This window comes from Choloepus didactylus, chromosome X, assembly GCF_015220235.1.
Source record: "Choloepus didactylus isolate mChoDid1 chromosome X, mChoDid1.pri, whole genome shotgun sequence".
NCBI classification, from domain to species: domain Eukaryota; kingdom Metazoa; phylum Chordata; class Mammalia; order Pilosa; family Megalonychidae; genus Choloepus; species Choloepus didactylus.
Genome location: NC_051334.1, coordinates 112,405,414 through 112,424,854, shown reverse-complemented (window position 1 = coordinate 112,424,854; position 19,441 = coordinate 112,405,414). Strand labels below are relative to the sequence as shown.

Genomic DNA, 19,441 nt, shown 5'->3' with positions numbered 1-19,441 from the left:
AATGGTCTTTTCAACAAATGGGGCTGGGAGAGTTGGATATCCATATCCAAAAGAATGAAAGAGGACCCCTACCTCACCCCCTACACAAAAATTAACTCAAAATGGACCAAAGATCTCAATATAAAAGAAAGTACCATAAAACTCCTAGAAGATAATGTAGGAAAACATCTTCAAGACCTTGTATTAGGCGGCCACTTCCTAGACTTTACACCCAAAGCACAAGCAACAAAAGAAAAAATAGATAAATGGGAACTCCTCAAGCTTAGAAGTTTCTGCACCTCAAAGGAATTTCTCAAAAAGGTAAAGAGGCAGCCAACTCAATGGGAAAAAATTTTTGGAAACCATGTATCTGACAAAAGACTGATATCTTGCATATATAAAGAAATCGTACAACTCAATGACAATAGTACAGACAGCCCAATTATAAAATGGGCAAATGATATGAAAAGACAGTTCTCTGAAGAGGAAATACAAATGGCCAAGAAACACATGAAAAAATGTTCAGCTTCACTAGCTATTAGAGAGATGCAAATTAAGACCACAATGAGATACCATCTAACACCGGTTAGAATGGCTGCCATTAAAAAAACAGGAAACTACAAATGCTGGAGGGGATGTGGAGAAATTGGAACTCTTATTCATTGTTGGTGGGACTGTATAATGGTTCAGCCACTCTGGAAGTCAGTCTGGCAGTTCCTTAGAAAACTAGATATAGAGTTACCATTCGATCCAGTGATTGCACTTCTCGGTATATACCCGGAAGATCGGAAAGCAGTGACACGAACAGATATCTGCACGCCAATGTTCATAGCAGCATTATTCACAATTGCCAAGAGATGGAAACAACCCAAATGTCCTTCAACAGATGAGTGGATAAATAAAATGTGGTATATACACACGATGGAATACTACACGGCAGTAAGAAGGAACGATCTCGTGAAACATATGACAACATGGATGAACCTTGAAGACATAATGCTGAGCGAAATAAGCCAGGCACAAAAGGAGAAATATTATATGCTACCACTAATGTGAACTTTGAAAAATGTAAAACAAATGGTTTATAATGTAGAATGTAGGGGAACTAGCAATAGACAGCAATTAAGGAAGGGGAAACAATAATCCAAGAAGAACAGATAAGCTATTTAACGTTCTGGGGATGCCCAGGAATGACTATGGTCTGTTAATTTCTGATGGATATAGTAGGAACAAGTTCACAGAAATGTTGCTATATTAGGTAACTTTCTTGGGGTAAAGTAGGAACATGTTGGAAGTTAAGCAGTTATCTTAGGTTAGTTGTCTTTTTCTTACTCCCTTGTTATGGTCTCTTTGAAATGTTCTTTTATTGTATGCTTGTTTTCTTTTTAACTTTTTTTTCATACAGTTGATTTAAAAAAGAAGGGAAAGTTAAAAAAAAAAAAAGAAAAACAAGGAAAAAAAGATGTAGTGCCCCCTTGAGGAGCCTGTGGAGAATGCAGGGGTATTCGCCTACCCCACCTCGATGGTTGCTAACATGACCACAGACATAGGGGACTGGTGGTTTGATGGGTTGAGCCCTCTACCATAGGTTTTACCCTTGGGAAGACGGTTGCTGCAAAGGAGAGGCTAAGCCTCCCTATGGTTGTGCCTAAGAGCCTCCTCCCGAATGCCTCTTTGTTGCTCAGATGTGGCCCTCTCTCTCTGGCTAAGCCAACTTGAAAGGTGAAATCACTGCCCTCCCCCCTACGTGGGATCAGACACCCAGGGGAGTGAATCTCCCTGGCAACGTGGAATATGACTCCCGGGGAGGAATGTAGACCTGGCATCGTGGGATGGAGAACATCTTCTTGACCAAAAGGGGGATGTGAAAGGAAATGAAATAAGCTTCAGTAGCAGAGAGATTCCAAAAGGAGCCGAGAGGTCACTCTGGTGGGCACTCTTACGCACACTTTAGACAACCCTTTTCAGGTTCTAAAGAATTGGGGTAGCTGGTGGTGGATACCTGAAACTATCAAACTACAACCCAGAACCCATGAATCTCGAAGACAGTTGTATAAAAATGTAGCTTATGAGGGGTGACAATGGGATTGGGAAAGCCATAAGGACCACACTCCACTTTGTCTAGTTTATGGATGGATGAGTAGAAAAATAGGGGAAGGAAACAAACAGACAAAGGTACCCAGTGTTCTTTTTTACTTCAATTGCTCTTTTTCACTCTAATTATTATTCTTGTTATTTTTGTGTGTGTGCTAATGAAGGTGTCAGGGATTGATTTAGGTGATGAATGTACAACTATGTAATGGTACTGTGAACAATCGAAAGTACGATTTGTTTTGTATGACTGCGTGGTATGTGAATATATCTCAATAAAATGAAGATAAAAAAAAAAAAAAGGATTTAAAAAATAAAAAGGGCTCTTGCAGAAGTCCAAGAGAGAAATGACTGTAGTCTGAACTAGGCCTATGGTGTAGCGGTGGAAGTGGTGTTAAAATGACTGGATGCATGATATGTTTTGGAGGTAGACTGGGCAGGAAGTGATAAAAGAAATGGATGTGGGGAAAAAGGCAAGAGAGGAACCAGGAACGCCTTCGAAGTTTTTGCAGAATAGGAAAAACTGTGGGAAAGGTAGGAATGAGACTTACCCAATCCCACCTCCTTAGAATAGACGAGGCCAGGGCAGGAAAGCAATATGTATGTACAACGTAGTGGGAAGTTCCAGGCTCCGAATTGTTTCCTAGAGTCCTATGGAAAGAAAGGCGCGCGAGCAGCTTCTGACACCTTCCCGCTCAACTGTACCATCGCTTCCCAAATATCCCTTTTGTAGCCTGCCCCCGCGGGGAGCGAAGTTGGTCGCGACTGACGCACTGAACAGATTCCTGGGCGGAAGAAAAACCGACCCCAACCACACCTATAAGGGTAGTCCCGTCCTCAGAAATCGGGAGATTTCCTTTGCTCTCCGGGACCCCACTTGGCGCAATGTCTAATAATACCTTACCTGACACAGTCTCCCGCCCCACAGCCTCCGAAGTCATGCCGCCGCTTCCCGGATTCAAATAAGCGTACCCCGCCCCGCGCAAGCGCCCCCCTGGATACCCAAGCGGCGGCAAGGCGGGGCGGTGCGCTCTACTGACGCTTGATTGGTTGGGTAACAGCTCCGTGGCGCGAGGTGGTGCGCGCTGACGCTGACGCAGACCCGATTACGGATTTCGGCCTGCCGCACCCACCGGGGCCTGGAGGCTCGCCCGGCGTGGGGCGTTGCTGCTGGAGCCTAGTGATTGGCTGGCGTTTCCAGTGTTCTAATAATATTCGTGTCCGTCATTTTGCGTAAAACGGAGCATTTAGTGCCTTCACTCTTGAAATTAAATGATAAATTATGGTGATCATTTTACCCAGATTGACCCCAAATGTCGGAACGTTGGCTCTGTAGGAAAATATGAAATTGCGAATTTCACAATAAAGGCTGCTTCTCCATGCTAGGCAAGAGACTTACGTAAACGAGTTTGTGACCTCCGAACATGTAAAGATAAGGGGTGGGAGGCAAGAACTGCTCGATCTGCCCTTCTTTTACCGAGGATGGGTACGGGTACCCTCCAAAATTTGGTACAAGCATGTGTCCTGAGTCAGATGTAGCTGGCAGTCAACATACAAAGATTCCCAATCTTAAGGAATCAATTGACATTAAAGAAACTAAAACAGCAACAAGAGCTTACTCTGAGACCTGAACTTAGTTCCTGATATAATCTCTTTGTTAAGAATAGGAATCAGAGAGGGAAGATATACACTTAAGGGCTCCCACTGATTTGTTGAAGCCAAAACATACCTATAAATCGTAGACAAAACTGCAGTCGTCGAGAGAGATGAAGGATCAAAGATTAAGTTGATGTATTTGGGAAAGACTACAGCAGAAATGATTGTTTACCATATCTGATATTTATATGGCTTTCAGAGTACTTTCACAAACTCTTGGTTAATATGTGTGAAAATTGAGAGTGTTGATGGTTCAAATATTTCTAAGATAGCTGCTCTTATCTATTAGACTGAATCTTTCTTGTCATTTTTCATATCTTTAATGATTGCATATTCAAAGATGTAAGTTGGAAGAGATTTTTAAGGCTTCAACCCCCTTCTTTCTTGTTGACAATGTAGCTGGGGCCCTGAAAAAATTTGCCTAATGTGACAGTGCAACTTGTGCCACTTGTGGACACGTGTAGTAAGAGGCAGTGGTTCACTTTTATTTAATATACCTGCAACTTTCTCTGAAATCATTCCTCTACTTTCCTTGGCATCACCTAATGAAACAGAACTCCCCAAACTTGGAAACTGTATTGGGATCCAATTAGACAGGCTTTATGTCTTTTGTGCTGACATCACAGAAGTGTGGGGAACCTGAAGGGGATTGGAGAGTTGGCCATTAGTATATTAAGTGATTGTGCCCCTCTTCTCTTTCTTCTCCTCCCTGCCCCCAGACTCAAAGAAGAGCTTAACTCCCTTAATATGACCCTTTCTTTCCAGATTTTCAGTATTTGTCCAGACAATTTCCTCCAAATTTCAAAAATTTTTATTTGGAAAGAATGAGAGGAATAAGACAGAGAGGTATCAATTACCAAGAACAATGACACTGAAGAAAATACAATCCATATTCTCCCCACACACAACCCCCACCCCCTTCCGCATCCCTGTCATATTAATATTAAATCACCAAAGCACATCTAACAAGGAGAAATAGCAGTATGTAATGAAAAAAGCAAATTTTCATACTGCTCAATCCAACTAACATACCAAATGTCCATCCCCCAGCAAAACTCCACCCACCGGAGTGATAAAGAAGAAACACCCCTGGGGGTGATTTGGAACTCTGCTTATTCTAGCAAAGTTCAGTGAAGAATCAATAGGACTAGTGATCTGGTAGAGAAACACTGGATACAGCTCCTCTGACAAATTTCAGATGACTTAAGAGAACAGCTAGGGTTTGAGATTCATATACTTCTAACAGGACTAATCCCTGCTCCCTCAACTGCAACAGTTGAGCAACTACCAAGTCTTGATTAGCTGCTGAGAATAGTGGAAGTAAGGCAGCTTTTGGCTCAAGAAAATCCAAAAAAGATATCTGGTAACAAATTTACTGCTTCAAGTTTCAAATCGTGAGTAAAGAGTCTTAGTAGGTTGGGTTTGGACAAAGGCAAAGTGAAACTTCCTATTTTATCACTTGAGAAGTTAGACTCTCTATTGACTGCATATACCTCTTGTTTTAATTAAACTCAATATGGAGTATTTAAAATTTAAACAACTGTTGAAGCAGATACTAATTAATTTTACATATAACCCAGTGTCTCAAATTGAAGGAACTTTTTCTTAAAGTGGTGAGTTTAAATTTTCAGCTTAATGTATTACAGGATTCCCCCCCACCATGGGAATACATCATTTATTTTATACCAGAAGTATGTAGGATTCTCTTTGTATGAGGTCTATTTTATCCTGCCTTTGCTGGAATTGATCTATAAAGGGAAGGATGCCTGTGCAGGATTAGTTCAAATTCAGAGCCTTTTCCTCTGCACGTGCGTGTGTGCGAACACACACACGGTAGTTAAATTTTCCCACACAATTTCACAGTCACATGCTTGCTGAAGTCCATCTTACAAATACACTTCAATAGTAGCCGTATACATGTACATGCAGCAAGATGTGAGAGTTGCCCTGAAGTGATTAACGGTGGTGCACATATGTCTAAGTGGGGAGGTCATTTAGGATATAGATGTACACAAGCCAATATGGTCATTACTTTGCAGATTATATTTTTCCCTTTCCCCCAAGATAAATAAATCAGATGAAAAACACACGTTGACATCTTACTGATGTCATGGAGGCAACTGCCTAGAAGGTCCACTTTTTGCACTTCTGCTTTCTTATGACACCTTCACTTTGCCCTGGGGGGCCTTCTCATACAAGGAGGGCTGCTCCTCAGCCTTCCCGGGCAAGGGCTTCTTCTCAGAAGACCGGTCTTCAGGTTTGCGAGCAATCAACAGGCGGCAGGTGAGCAGAATTCCAAACACCAGGGCATGGGCGTAGCGTTTGAGAGGATCGCCGATCAGCTGATGAAAGAAGAGCACAGCCAACACGAGCAAGAGTAGGAAGAAGTTGGCCACATCTTTGGGACGGCCAGGCACAAGGGTCATGATGATGCCGCAGGCCACCTCAAGAGCTCCAATGCTTTTACGTAGGAGAATGGAATTGATTCCCATTTTCTTCAGCAGAGGGAGGGCTCGGACATAGCTCTTGTAAGCACGTTTCTAGAGTGGAAATACCATAAGGAAATCACTGCATTAACTATGATTTTAACATTAGAATGATGAAAACACAAGCAAGTTCCTTCTTCCCCACCATTCTCCTTCCATACCAGACAAGGGTGTTCCCATTGCTTTACTGTGTCCCCTAAACAAAAAGCCTTGTAACTAAGATAAGATCAAAGCAAACAATCTCCTGAGATCTCTGTGGTTTAAACCTCACCGGCAACACCAAATGGAATAAGGCAGATAATTTGGTTTTGTTTTTTTTTTAATCTTCATTTTATTGAGATATATTCACATACCACGCAGTCATACAAAACAAATCGTACATTCGATTGTTCACAGTACCATTACATAGTTGTACGTTCATCGCCTAAACCAATCCCTGACACCTTCATTAGCACACACACAAAAATAACAAGAATATTAATTAAAGTGAAAAAGAGCAAGCAATTAAAGTAAAAAAGAACACTGGGTGCCTTTGTCTGTTTGTTTGTTTCCTTCCCCTATTTTTCTACTCATCCATCCATAAACTAGACAAAGGGGAGTGTGGTCCTTATGGCTTTCCCAATCCCATTGTCACCCCTCATAAGCTACATTTTTATACAATTGTCTTCGAGATTCATGGGTTCTGGGTTGTAGTTTGATAGTTTCAGGTATCTACCACCAGCTACCCCAATTCATTAGAACCTAAAAAGCGTTGTCTAAATTGTGCGTAAGAGTGCCCACCAGAGTGACCTCTCGGCTCCTTTTGGAATCTCTCTACCACTGAAGCTTATTTCATTTCCTTTCACATCCCCCTTTAGGTCAAGAAGATGTTCTCCATCCCACGATGCCGGGTCTACATTCCTCCCCGGGAGTTAATAATTTTTTATGATTATCAATTGTAAACAACCTTAAGAATTTGCAAGAAAATTCACTGGGCCCATAAAAACTGGTATGTGTTAATCACATCCACATTTTCCAAACCCAGATGCATATGAATACCAACCAAAATGAAACAAGGCAAGGCACAGCATGGTAAAGGTTCACTAATTTGGACTTTCCTAATTTGATCATTCAGAAATAGCTGAGCCAAAGTTTACATTTGTGGAATCTAAAAAAAAAATTTTAAGTGTTTGCTAAGCAAATACAAAAATTAAAATGTGTGCAAATGTTAGTCCCTTCTATATTTCTGAAATATGGTAAGACAAAATCATTCTCATGTTCACTGAGGTAAATCCTTAGACCTCTACAAGACACTACTTTAGTTAGCATAGTTAAAATTCATTAATTTTAACTCAACAAATATTTATTGAACACCTACTATGTGTTATGTGTTGGAGATATATAAATGAATAAGAAAGGGTAGAAAGCTCTAGGTCTAGTAGGGGGATACAGATAGAGTAAATAACATTATAAAGCAACATGGTTAATGTTATACAATAGAGGTATGCACAAGGCAGATATCGGAGGACAGAGGGGAGAGTTACTGGATATATTACAAAGTAACAGAATTATATTATCTTAGAGTAATAGATAATTCATATTTTTCTATTTCAGATTGGCCTGATCCTCATTTTGGAGCAAATTGATGAAATTTCATCAAGAGTCTTGTTGGATGGGTTCCCTGCTTTGTTTTCATTAAGTATCCATTTATTTACTCAATATTTAGGAAGTGCCTCTTTCTGCTAGGCACTGTACTAGGTGCTCTAGGTACAGATATCAATCATTCAAAGGCCCTGTCTTCCTGAAGCTTGCAGTTTTTAAGGGGAAGAACAGATAATGTAAATACAGAAGTACAATAAAACATTATGGGTGCTGGATAAAATTATGTAGCGGGGACAGCAGAGGCACACCAAAGGAAGTGGTCAATTCTCCCCAGACGAAGGCTGAAAAAAACTGGAGTGGAATCTTAAAAGATGAGCAGGTGTTTGCAAGATCAGTAAGGAAGGGGAAGGCATTGCAGGCAGAGGAAGCTGCATGAGCAAAGGCCCTGAAGCACAAAATAAACTGGTTTGTTGACAACACTGCCACAGTTCAGCATAGGTGGGGGGAGGGAGGGAAGAGAGGTAAGACATGAGACAGGGGAGATAGACATGAGTCATATCACAGAGAAATATATATGTTGTGCTATGAAACTAGACTTTATCCTATAAGTATGAGGGAACAACATAGTCAATTTGCTTTTTAGGAAGGTCCTTCTGGAAATAATATTGAGAATGGATTTGGAGTGGCATGCCTGGAAGCAAGGTGAAAAACTAGTCACAGTGAGAATAGAGAGAAGAGGACAGATTCAGGGATAATTTGAATGCAAAATCAACAGAACTTGGTATTTTATTGGATGTGGGCACTGAGGGTAAAGGAGGAGTCAAGAAAGATTTTCAGGCTTGGATGCCTAGGTAGATGGGTGTTAACCATTCTCCACGTTTGGGAATGCAGCAGGAGAAACAGGCTGATGGGGGAAGTCAGAGAGCAGGGGGGAACAAGGAATTCAATTTGAGGATGTTTGAGTTGAAGTATCTCTAAGACAGACATCTAAGTGGACATATCTGGTAGGCAGCTCAGTAAGAGTGGTATGAGCTAAAGATACAGAATGGATAATTGTCAGTATATAATATAGAAAGAGATGAGATTGCCCAGGGAGTGTGTACAGTGAGGAAAAGTGTGTGACAGAACATTGAAGGAACAGGAAGAAAAAGAGAGTCCACAATGAAGCACACAGAAGAAAATATGTTCAGAAAAGGAGAAGGAAAGCCAAGATAGATGGGGCCATGGAGGCCAGGAGGAGTTTCAAAAAGAGAATAGTCAAAAGTGCCAGATGGAAGACAAGTATTATAAAAATCAGGCAGAAAGCCAACTTGACCACTTGGAAGCATCTGGCACTTAGAATAGTGTTTCCCACACTCTAGCTTTGGAACAAATGTTGTCATTTCTTCTCACTTCTGGACAAGTGAATCCACCTTTATTTCATGGATTAATCCTCATGAGTGGCATGAGATAATCCTCTCTCAGGACTGTTAAAAGACCGATGGTTAAGTGAAAAAAGCATGGGTTTGGATTCAAACAGACCTGGCTTCAGATTCCAGCTCTGCCACTTTCTAGCTGTATGTCTGTAGGCAAATTATTTGATCTCTCTGAGCCTCAGTTTCCTGAGCAGGACCAGGACTAGGATGAGGTGAGTGAGGCTACTTGCCATGGCTGCAAAACATAAGGAAGCTTCATAAAGCTCAATCAAGGTAAGTAATATCCATGATGAACAAAATTTCAAATTTTAAGTAAAAGCAGGATCTAACCCTGCACTTACACAACTCTGCCTCACTCACCTCTCTCTAATCCCAGCCCATCAGGTCCAGTCTTTATTTACAATTTCACCTTACCCTAGTCTCTACCCTATTCCTGAGAGGATAGAAAAAAAGTGTTAGTTGTTCTTCCTTCCTCTTCCCATTTAAGGTAAAATCATGGATTTTCAGAGTGAAATTTAGAGAGAGGTTGACCAATAGGCAGAGTGAGCTCTGGGATGAACCAAGCCACACCAATGAGGAACAGAGCTAAGCTGAGGGTTAGGGAACCTGGTGGTGGTGAAAAGCCTGCCCCTTTCCTCTCACTATTGACCTAGATAACAACAATGCCTACTTCTTCCCCCTCTGCATTCTGATAGGGGGGCGGGCATTAGGGAAAGAAATCTATACCCCAGGGCCTTCCTCAACACTTTTAAGTAAGGACCATTTCTAATTAACACCACAAATCTTCCCATGAGGCAATTGCTAGATCCAAAGTGTAAGCTTCGTACATGATGAACACAGGAGGCAAGATGAGTTTCTTGCAGTCAGTTATGAGCCATAGGTCCCTGATGTTGGCTGAGTTGCTTCTGGAAATGCTTATTTTTTGGCTAGGGCTAGCCACCCATCATTCAAGAATAGATTCTTATCTACAGTGGTATCTGTAGCCCTTGGGCCCAATTTCCAGTCTTTAAATCAGGTTCCTATGACTTCAGTGATCTTTTTTCTTCTCCATTCGGTATAACTCCATATTACTTTTTCAGTTGCTTAGCTAGCCTCTTACACGGCAGCTATGGATAGTTTTTATGCAGCTGTTGTCTCTTTCCTCCTTTTCTCAAGAGGAAACCACATGTAGATAAGCCATTTCACCAAATCTTTAGTTCAAATCTGAGTAAGTACAGATAACAATCTATTCTCCAGGACTCCAGACAGGGAATATTTAGCTTGTCAGAGATAGGACTAAGCTTAGATGGGTCCTGACATTATAGGAAACCTTTTATTATTTCTCCTGGGGAGTAGGATGGGGATATCAGAAGAATCCTACTACAATTCTAACAGAGGAGGGTCACATATCTTTAGGCTATAGTAACTAGGTCTCTCAAGTCCTTGATTGTACTAACAGGAAGAAGAAAGAGTTGACTGACTCACTCTCCCAAAAGGCTTCACTTTGTTAGTGTGTTTCACTTTGTGAAACTTCACTTTACGTTGTTAGATCTATTTCCTTTCCATTGCAATGGCTCAGACCCTGCAACCAGTTGCCTTATAGGGAAAGAAGCAGGAAAGAGAAAGTTTAGCCAAATGTTCCAAATCTTCTCTTCAATCATAGGCAATCATCCCGCAAAATCCTCAAACTAAATTCCAATCTTAGTTTGCCCATATATTGCTTGAAGAAAGTTACTAAGTATCTTATTACCTCAGTTTCCCTTTTTCTTTAAATTAAAAAAGGATTTTGGAAAATTAGTCAAAGAATCATAAAATCATAGGATCAACCAGGGGCCACACAAGCATTTCATCATTAGCAAACCACACAATTACAAATCCATACATTCACAAGCCACAGTAATTATTTTAATAATAGTGATGAATCAGACAGGTCCATTCTTGTGGTATGAGATATGAGTCAGATGTGAGTCAAATCATAGGGAACCTTTCTTTAGTCATACCTTTTTCTTTTTGTCATGTATTCTTCACAACACCCCAGGCTCCATGACATCAAATTAATGATATTAAACATTAACAGCTCAAAACTGTCTAATAATATTCATCTTCAGTTACAATTAATAACTGACCTGAGCCAGAAGCTAACAGGACAAAATGGGAAGAGAGGGCAAGTGGTTAGGTCTATCAGTTCACATGCAAATTAGGTAAAAGAAAAATAATTTGGATAGAGTTTAGAAACAGACGAAACTAACTTGTGTTGTTAGAAGTCAGAAGAGTAATTAACTTTGAGGGGGTTGGTAATTGGAAACAGTCATGAGGGAGGTTTCTGGGGGGCTAATGATGTTCTGTTTCTTTATATGGGTGCTGGCTACACAGGAGTTCTCTGAAAATTCATTCAACTGTACACTTAATTTATGTGCACATTTTGGAATGTATGTTACACTTCAATAAAATTTACAGGGAAAATTTATATGAAAGCAGAAGATGGCACTGACAAAAATATATTTTGGCTAAAAAGCTCAGCCTGGTTGCTATCTTAGACCGTAAAGCCTACATAAGGGCTGCAAAATTTACTGACTCATGTGTGCTTTTCCTGAATCTCTGTAGGAAATAGAAATGCCACATGTAAATCACAGATCATTTTTTAAATGTAATAAAGTCATCGAATATTTAATTGCCAACTATCCATGTGAATGATAAACACCTTTTAAGTAATTCTACTTTCTATTGGCTGTAATGCACATCTAATGAAGAAGTTGGCAAGCCTAGTCCTACTAACCAAAGTGGATCCCTCCCAGATTGTATCTTAGAGCAGAAGTGTCTCTCTTCTACAGTCAAAGGTCATGCTGAAACAAACAAGCTGTTGGCCATACTGAGAGGCTACCAGCTTCTAAACTCCAATGTATAGTTTAGTTTGTGACAGCTAACTGTGTGAATTAAGCAAAGTCACTTCATATCTCAGGGTCTCAGTTTCCTCTCTGCATGGATAAACACACTGTCTCGCCTAAGAGAGCAGTTCAAAGCATCAGTGAATTGCTATCTTATTACCTAGTTGGAAAGCAATGAATGGCGGTGATTGGAAGCATAAAAGATTACCTACGAGCATTAAATAAACTGCCCAAACATATCAGGAGTCTTTCCCCAGGGTTACACAAACAGGAGGGCATTTAACTACAGGTAAGCAAATCAATCAAATCAGCAGACCTTTACTATGAGGGGATGCAAAGAAGCAGAGACGTGCCCTGTCATCCTCAGGGCCAAAATCCCTTGGCTGCAGGGTGATGGGATTTTGGTGTTCTTAGCATTCCGTATGTGGCCCTCTATTCCATATATGGCCCTCTGTGCTTACAGGATGGAATCCCTGATATAAAGAGTTGAATACCAAATTTAGAGCAAGTCAACCATTCATATGTTCCCAGTCATTTGCAAAGAAAACTGCTCAGATGCCTGGGTAAGTGCTCTCTCCCAATTTCAAGTCAATTAATGACAGCATTTAGCCAAGGGAGTGGTTGATCATGTTGAATTCATGTGGGATTTAGTGTACTCTATAATGACACCTGCCAAATCTGGAGGAGATTTTGATGGGATCCACTGTGCCAATTCCACAGCAGTAAGTGTGGATTTTTCAGTTTTAGCTGACTGCATAAAAGCCTGTTCATCTGGGCACATGAGATTAGCATCTTGCTCTTCTAAATGCCTGATTTCTACTCTTTTAACTGGCCAAATTAGGCAGAGAACCACTACATAAAATAGGATCACTTATCATCACCTCACTGAGAGCATTTCTTGAACACCTACTGTATGCAAACACTGTACCAGACACTTTCATATGTTATCTCTGTTAGCATTCACAACAACCTTCTCAGAAAGATATTATTATCCCCATTTTACAGATGAGGAAACTGAGACTCCAAGAGGGCTAGGACTCAAACCCAAGCCTGTATGACTCCAAAGCCTGTACTCTTTCCACTAACCTTTTCTGGCTTCCCCAATAGAGACAGGAAAGAAGTACATAGTCATTTGCCTGGTTGGTTTTCAGCAGCAATTCTCCATGGAGGGGATCACAATAAGAACAACACTAATGTTTTTAGAACAAGAAAAATACAGTAGGCAAAAAAGTAAAACAAAAAACAAAATCTAAATTTGAAAAATTGGTGTCCAAGTAAAACAAAACCCCCAAAATATGGATTGATTCCATTGAACCAGTACAGAAAAGGAACAGGAATGTGCCATTTATTTTCAACAATCAATTGTAGGATCTACCATACAAGAAAACAGTTATAAGCATTAGAGACCCCTTCATTAGGAATACTGAGTCATGGACTTAGCTTTTAATCTCTGCTCCCAGGTTACCCTATGACTTGGATAGGTCATTAAACTGCTCTACTTAAGTTTATCCATCAGTAAAATAAGAATAGTGAACAAAATGAATATACGTTATAGAGATGTTTTAAAGAACAAATAATCTTAAAACAACAGCACCAATAATGACACTTTGAGACCTTGTTTTAAAAAAAGCCACTGCAGTCAATACATGACTATCCCAATCAATGCAGAGGAATCACTCCTAAGTGGAAAATGGAACTTCCTAGATATTCAACCCAGCTGATTTATGGTTGGGGTTCTGAGGGACTGTGGTCTCCTTCTAAGAAGCAAGAAATAGTTCCTGAACTGCATAATCAAGAGCCAACCAGAGAAATCTGAAAGGTGGTAACCAGCCAAAAGAATACTACAATGGCTCATTTATTCACCCATCCATTCAATAAAAATATATTGAGTACCTTCTTGGTACTAGAACTGAATTTCCCCCCTTTTCTATGGGTTCAAGAATAAAACTGGGCCAAATCCAGGCACTATGAAGTGGGCCCTGTGTCAGAGGTTTATCTCTAGCCTGTGGTTTAATGCTCAGCTCAGGAGGGGACTCTGGAAAAGAGCAGCCTGAAAACCCTTTTCAAGCCTTATACTACTGTGAAGTCTACCTTCCCAGTTAGATACAGTCTTTCCATTCCCTCCAGATACCCCAGAGCACAGAAGGATATACATGTACACACACACACACCCAGAGTTTCTATTCTGCTGTATTAAATTACACCTATTTAAATATGTGCCACTGTATGATATAAAATCTTCAAATGTATTTCTTCTTCTGCCTCTCACTGGATTCCAATAGACAGCTCCACTCCCTAGGAAGAAATCTACTATAAAGCCATTTGTGGCCAGTCTTCCTTGTGAGCTCCTGCCAAGCTGACAGGAAGCTTCTGGGTGACTCCATCTTAGTTGTGTTGCCTACAGAGTCTAACAACTGTCCTTAGGGTGCAGCTTGGGGGGCCTCTAAAGCAGCTGAGCAGGGACTGGGGTGGGGGGCAGAGAGTATACTGAAGAAGAGTGCTATGTCCCTAAGGAAAGAGAAAGCTAAAAAATGCCTAAGGCATGTACACACACAAATATATAAATATATGTATATATGAAAAGTAAAGAAAAGCAAGGGCATATTCATTTATTTATAATCTGTCTGTAACACCCAACTATTACCACAAGACAAAAATACAGTGGCATTTCCCCTCCACCCAGTGCCTCTGCCCCTACCCTCTTCGAGCCCTTTGATGGCTTCTGCTGCTCCCCCCACACCCCTCCCCAACGTAGGCTGCCTTGGATATTCATTTTGACCTGATTTCAATTCCATCTGGCCAACACGCTGGGAGCAGAGGAGGGGAGAAGAAGAAGGACATTAGATCTGCCACTGGGGGTTAGAACTGGGCCCTTGAGTCTCAGCCACCATCCTCCCACTCCAGGGTGATCCTGTGGTGAGGGATACATGAAAAGACTTTGTCTCAGCTCAAATCCTGAGACAGAAGCCACATTTGCCTGCAAACATTTTCTGAGCATTGACCGTTTGCTAGTCTCCATCCATTTGCAGCTCACGTTGAGGGGTTCTGGAAGGCTCTACAGTGGGCTCCAGGACAGCTATCTGTTCCTCTCAATGTGTGAGACTTTTCCTCCCAATGTGTGAGACTTTTCCTCCCTACTTCAGCCCTAACAAGGAGTCCCTCTTGCCTCTTTTCTTTCTTCCCTTCTGTTCCTCCCCTAAGCTCCTTTCCGTTTTGACCTTGAGAGCCCATTAATGGGATTCCCCTATTTACTGGCAGTCTGGCAAAAGCAGTGAGAACAGATTCGCTTCAGCTGGGGTGGGGAAATGAATAGGCAAAGTGACAGGAGGAGAGATGAGAGGCCGAAAGTGCTGGAAACATCCTCTGCCATCTCCTAGTACTCCACAGCATCAGAGCAAGTCCCCATCACGCCCAACTAAGGAAAGCAGCCCAGCCCCCAGGTTGCAGAGGAGATGTTTTGGCCAGTCACCTTCGGTGATTCCAACTCTGCAGAGGGGAAAACCTGCAGAGGTCCTGGCCCTGGGCATCCACAGGAGGCAAGGTGGGGACTACGGACTCATTTCAGGAGAGAAAAAACCAGAGGTTGCAGATTTTGCAGATTAATCTACCAAAAAAAAAAACCCACAAACAAACAAACAAAAAAACCCCACACACACCCAGCTCTCCTTAAGAGAAAGGGAAGAAGCAGGTACTCAGTGACCTTTATTTGGGCCAAGACTGCTTTGGCTCAAGGATAGACCCAGGTGACTAGGGGAATACTATCAGTCTCGGCCTGGGATAAGGAATACCTAGCCAGCCCCTAAATTCTGCTTTTACTGTAGCCCGTTCTCCCCCTAGCCCTTTCCCTCCTTCCCCTTTGTTCTTCCCCAGGGTAAACTCTCCAGCTTGATATAAACTCTTAGCTCCAAGGAAAGGAATCAGACTTGCAGACTGGTTGCCCCGACTTTGGGTGTGGGCTTGTAGGAGGGAAGGGCGCCTGCCAACGACAGGTGTTACACAGGTCTCAGCCTTCCGGTTTACTGGGGTGGGGGTGGGGGTAGGGGTAGGGGTGGGGGTGGGGGGTGGAGGGTTGCTTGCTGGGCAGCCCCTCCCCCAACGGGCATTCGGAGACTCCAGAACAGTTGCTCCCGACGTAGCCCACAAATGAAAACGCTCTAGCCCAGCTGCTCTTACGAGCTGCAAAGTTGTTGGGGAGAAGGGAGGGGTCCAGGCAGGGGTAGGGGTTAAGGGAACAGGAATGGGACCATAGAGTGAGAAGGAAAGAAGGGGTGAGTTATTCGCAATCCCTTGAGGGTGCATTCTTCATCACCCATTTGCTTCACTTACCATCTCATTGTAGGCATCCTTGCTGAGCCTGGGGGTCAACTTGATAGTCCCCATGAAAACAAAGAAGAGTCCCAAGGCCACTGAAAGGGCCACGACAGTTAAGGTTCTGGGGGATGCCATGGCAGGTCCCAACGAATCCTTCTGCTTTGCGCACCCTGTCTAAGGCGCAGGCAGTTAGCACAGAGAGAGCTAGAGAGACGCTGCGGAGGTAGCAAGCAGCTAGAATGACAAAGAGAGAGGAGGGAGCTCGAGAGAAAAATTGAGAGATCGAGATTCAACCTCTCTCACTACAACAATCGCTGGGTCCTAATGCCCTACGCCTGCTCTTCACTGGCCGAAAGCACAGTCCTGAACTTAGACGAAGCCCTAAACTGAGATGGAAACTTCAAGTCTTAAATGGGGAGAAGTAGGTTTTGCTTCAAGTTCAGTCACCGAGCAGCCCCTAGAATAAGGAATTAGGAAAGACTTTCTTTCTATTACTTCCCACAAGGTGCACTTTTCGTCTCTCCCTTCTCCTATCTTCCTCTAGTTACTCATCCCCTTTTTCTACCTTTCCCTTACTTTCCCCTTGTTTTCCTTTTCTTAAAGCAAGCATTGGTCTTCAGAGAGTTATTGGTTTCTGAAATTGGTAGCATTCAAGGATAAAACTGCAAAGTTGTCAGGCTTAACTGCTGCCAAATAAGGCTTTATCTTCCTCTTCTTCAAAAATATTTAATGGCTTCCATTGCCCAGTGGTTAATTCCAGAGTTTTAAATCTGGCATTCAAAGCCCTCCACATTCTGACCCCTGTCCGTCTTTAGAGACATATCTTCCAACACCTCCCACTGTCTCCTGCAGCCCCTCATCTACTATCTACTCATGTCCCCATTCAACCTCATTCTTCCAACTTCCCCACCTTTGGCCATGCCCTTCCTTTATGCCACCACTCTTCATTAACATTCAACCCTTTCGTTAATGTTACCTCCTCCATAAAGCCTTGCTGATCCATTCCCAGCTGTGTATGATTTCTTCCTCCTCTGCTTTTCAATAGTTAATAGCCAATATTTATTGACTGTTTATTAGGTGCCAGACACTGCCCTTTACATGTATTATCTCATTTAAACTTTTTGGCAATGCTGTGAGTTAGGTATGAGTCCCCATTTTTGGATAGGGACATTGAGGCACAGGGTGGTTGAGTAACTTGCCTAAAATCATACAGCTAGTAAATGGAGAGCCAGGAGTCAAACCTCAGTCATTATTTCTAGAACTCAGTCTCTTAATCATTGCTCTCCTGCCTCTCCTATAATATTTTTTCCATTAGTATGACACTTATCTGATACAGCTTAGCACTATTACACACACACACACACACACACACACACACACATAACTTTTTGAGAGGCAGTGTCCATTAGGGGAGAGAGAACAGAGTCAGACCCAGAAGGTCCAGGGTTGAATCTCAGTCCCAGCTCTGCCACAAACTGTGCTACCTTGGATAAATCAATGACTCTGAGCTTCCATTTCCACATTTGTAAACTATGGACAAAAATCCTGCCTCATAGGGTTGTTGTAAGAATCCCACATTCATAAACTATCTAACACAGTATCTCAGAAATAATATGAGCTCAGTGGATGTAGTTCTCTTCTTCCTCCTTCTACCTTCCTGATCTACTCCACAATGAAATTAGATTGTAAGTATTTAAAAGGTAGGAGCCACTTCTACATATTCCCCATAGTACCCAGCACAATATCCTTTGTGAGCCACATCCTTATACATCTTTGTGGCAGGCAGAGGGGAGGATGGATTTAAATGTAAATCCCCCTAAAAGTAGTAACACTTTAAGATTTAGCAATCATTTACATCTTCTGATGAAAGAGTTTCAGACTTTTCTGATTATGATTCAACCTAAAAATTACTGAGTGCCTACAATATGCATACAAGTGAGTTAGGCACCATGGGGAACACACAGACAAATGAGGCATAAACCCTGCTTGCAATGAACTTGTTGTTTAGTAGACTGGGATTTGTTAGAAAGGAGGGAATTTTTTCATATACAAAAAAGAAAGACTGGAAAGAATACACCAAAATGAAGTGTTTATATTTTGTTTTCAAATGTCCTACATTGACCATGGCAGTGAAAGGAGCTTTTAGGGAGGGCCATTCACATAGTTAAGCAACTGATCATTAAAGAAAAAATACATATATACTCAAACACATAAATATATGCATATATATACACCCACATGTATATCTACATACACAACACACACATATAAGAGCTAATATTACCTTACTGAGCAAGGAGTGGAATAATTTCCTGAGTCTGGAGCCCTGAACACAACTAAAATCTGGGTTGCTTCTCAATTTGCTGCAGCTGCTGCTTCTTTAATTCATTTGAAAGATAAGAACATTTAAAAGACTTTTCATACATAGTACCAAATTGCTTTCCAGAAAGGAAATTTATCCTCTGATGAGCAGTATAGGAGACTGTAGGAATCACCACATTCTATCTTCATTGAGAATTTCAGTGTGATTTTCATCTTCAATTTTATACATTTAAAAATTTGTATTTCATTGATTATAAGTGTATTAGAACATTTCTTCATATATTTATTGGTCATATGTATATTTTCTGTTTATGTCCTTTTTCAATTTTTATTTTGAGTACTGGTGTTTTCTAATTAATTCATAAAAACTCTATATTATACTGATAGTAATCATTTATCTGCATACTTGTAAATATTTTTCCGAGTTTGTGTTTGCCAATACATCTGATTGAGTCAAATCTAGCAATACCTTTACAATTTTTCCATTGCTTTATCCTTAGAAAATTTTCTAATTTCAAATTAAACATTTGCCTGTATTTTCTTAATGCTGTTTTATATATTTATTTTACATTTAACAATGTGACTAATTCTGTTCTCATTGATTTGTGATGCTTCCTTTATTGTATATCAGGTTTTTATCTTTTTACTAGGTCAATTTCAAGGCTTTCTGTCCTGTCCCACTGATTTTTTTTGTTGATTCTTATGACAATCGTGCAATGTTTTGCATATTATAATT

General features: G+C 41.3%; 2 protein-coding genes across 5 annotated transcripts in view; both read right to left on the bottom strand.

The window, feature by feature from the left end:
• The window catches only part of CENPI (centromere protein I), a 131,003-nt gene extending 127,901 nt beyond the window's left edge, over positions 1–3,102 (bottom strand). For 3 of the 4 annotated variants that reach the window (XR_005214635.1, XM_037822317.1, XM_037822319.1), the window contains exon 1: positions 2,975–3,102. The gene's annotated coding sequence lies outside the window, so the exon portion shown is untranslated. Of the gene's footprint in view, positions 1–2,621; positions 2,722–2,974 lie in introns of all 4 variants that reach the window. The other variant, XM_037822318.1, reaches the window with a different exon arrangement.
• Positions 3,103–4,620: 1,518 nt separating this feature from the next.
• TMEM35A (transmembrane protein 35A) lies at positions 4,621–16,629 on the bottom strand. Its single transcript, XM_037821765.1, has 2 exons — positions 16,399–16,629; positions 4,621–6,266 (listed from the first exon to the last, which is right to left on the bottom strand). The coding sequence occupies exons 1-2, from the start codon at positions 16,516–16,518 to the stop codon at positions 5,883–5,885; spliced, it is 504 nt and encodes a 167-aa protein (XP_037677693.1). The 5' UTR covers positions 16,519–16,629; the 3' UTR covers positions 4,621–5,882.
• Positions 16,630–19,441: the final 2,812 nt, after the last annotated feature.

What these genes read in the sequence shown, in the direction of transcription:
- TMEM35A (XM_037821765.1), bottom strand. Translation starts at nt 16,518, where the DNA reads ATGGCATCCCCCAGAACCTTAACTGTCGTGGCCCTTTCAGTGGCCTTG. An exon ending in AGGATGCCTACAATGAGATG is followed by an intron (nt 6,267 to 16,398) that starts GTAAGTGAAGCA and finishes TTTCCACTCTAG; the next exon opens with AAACGTGCTTACAAGAGCTA.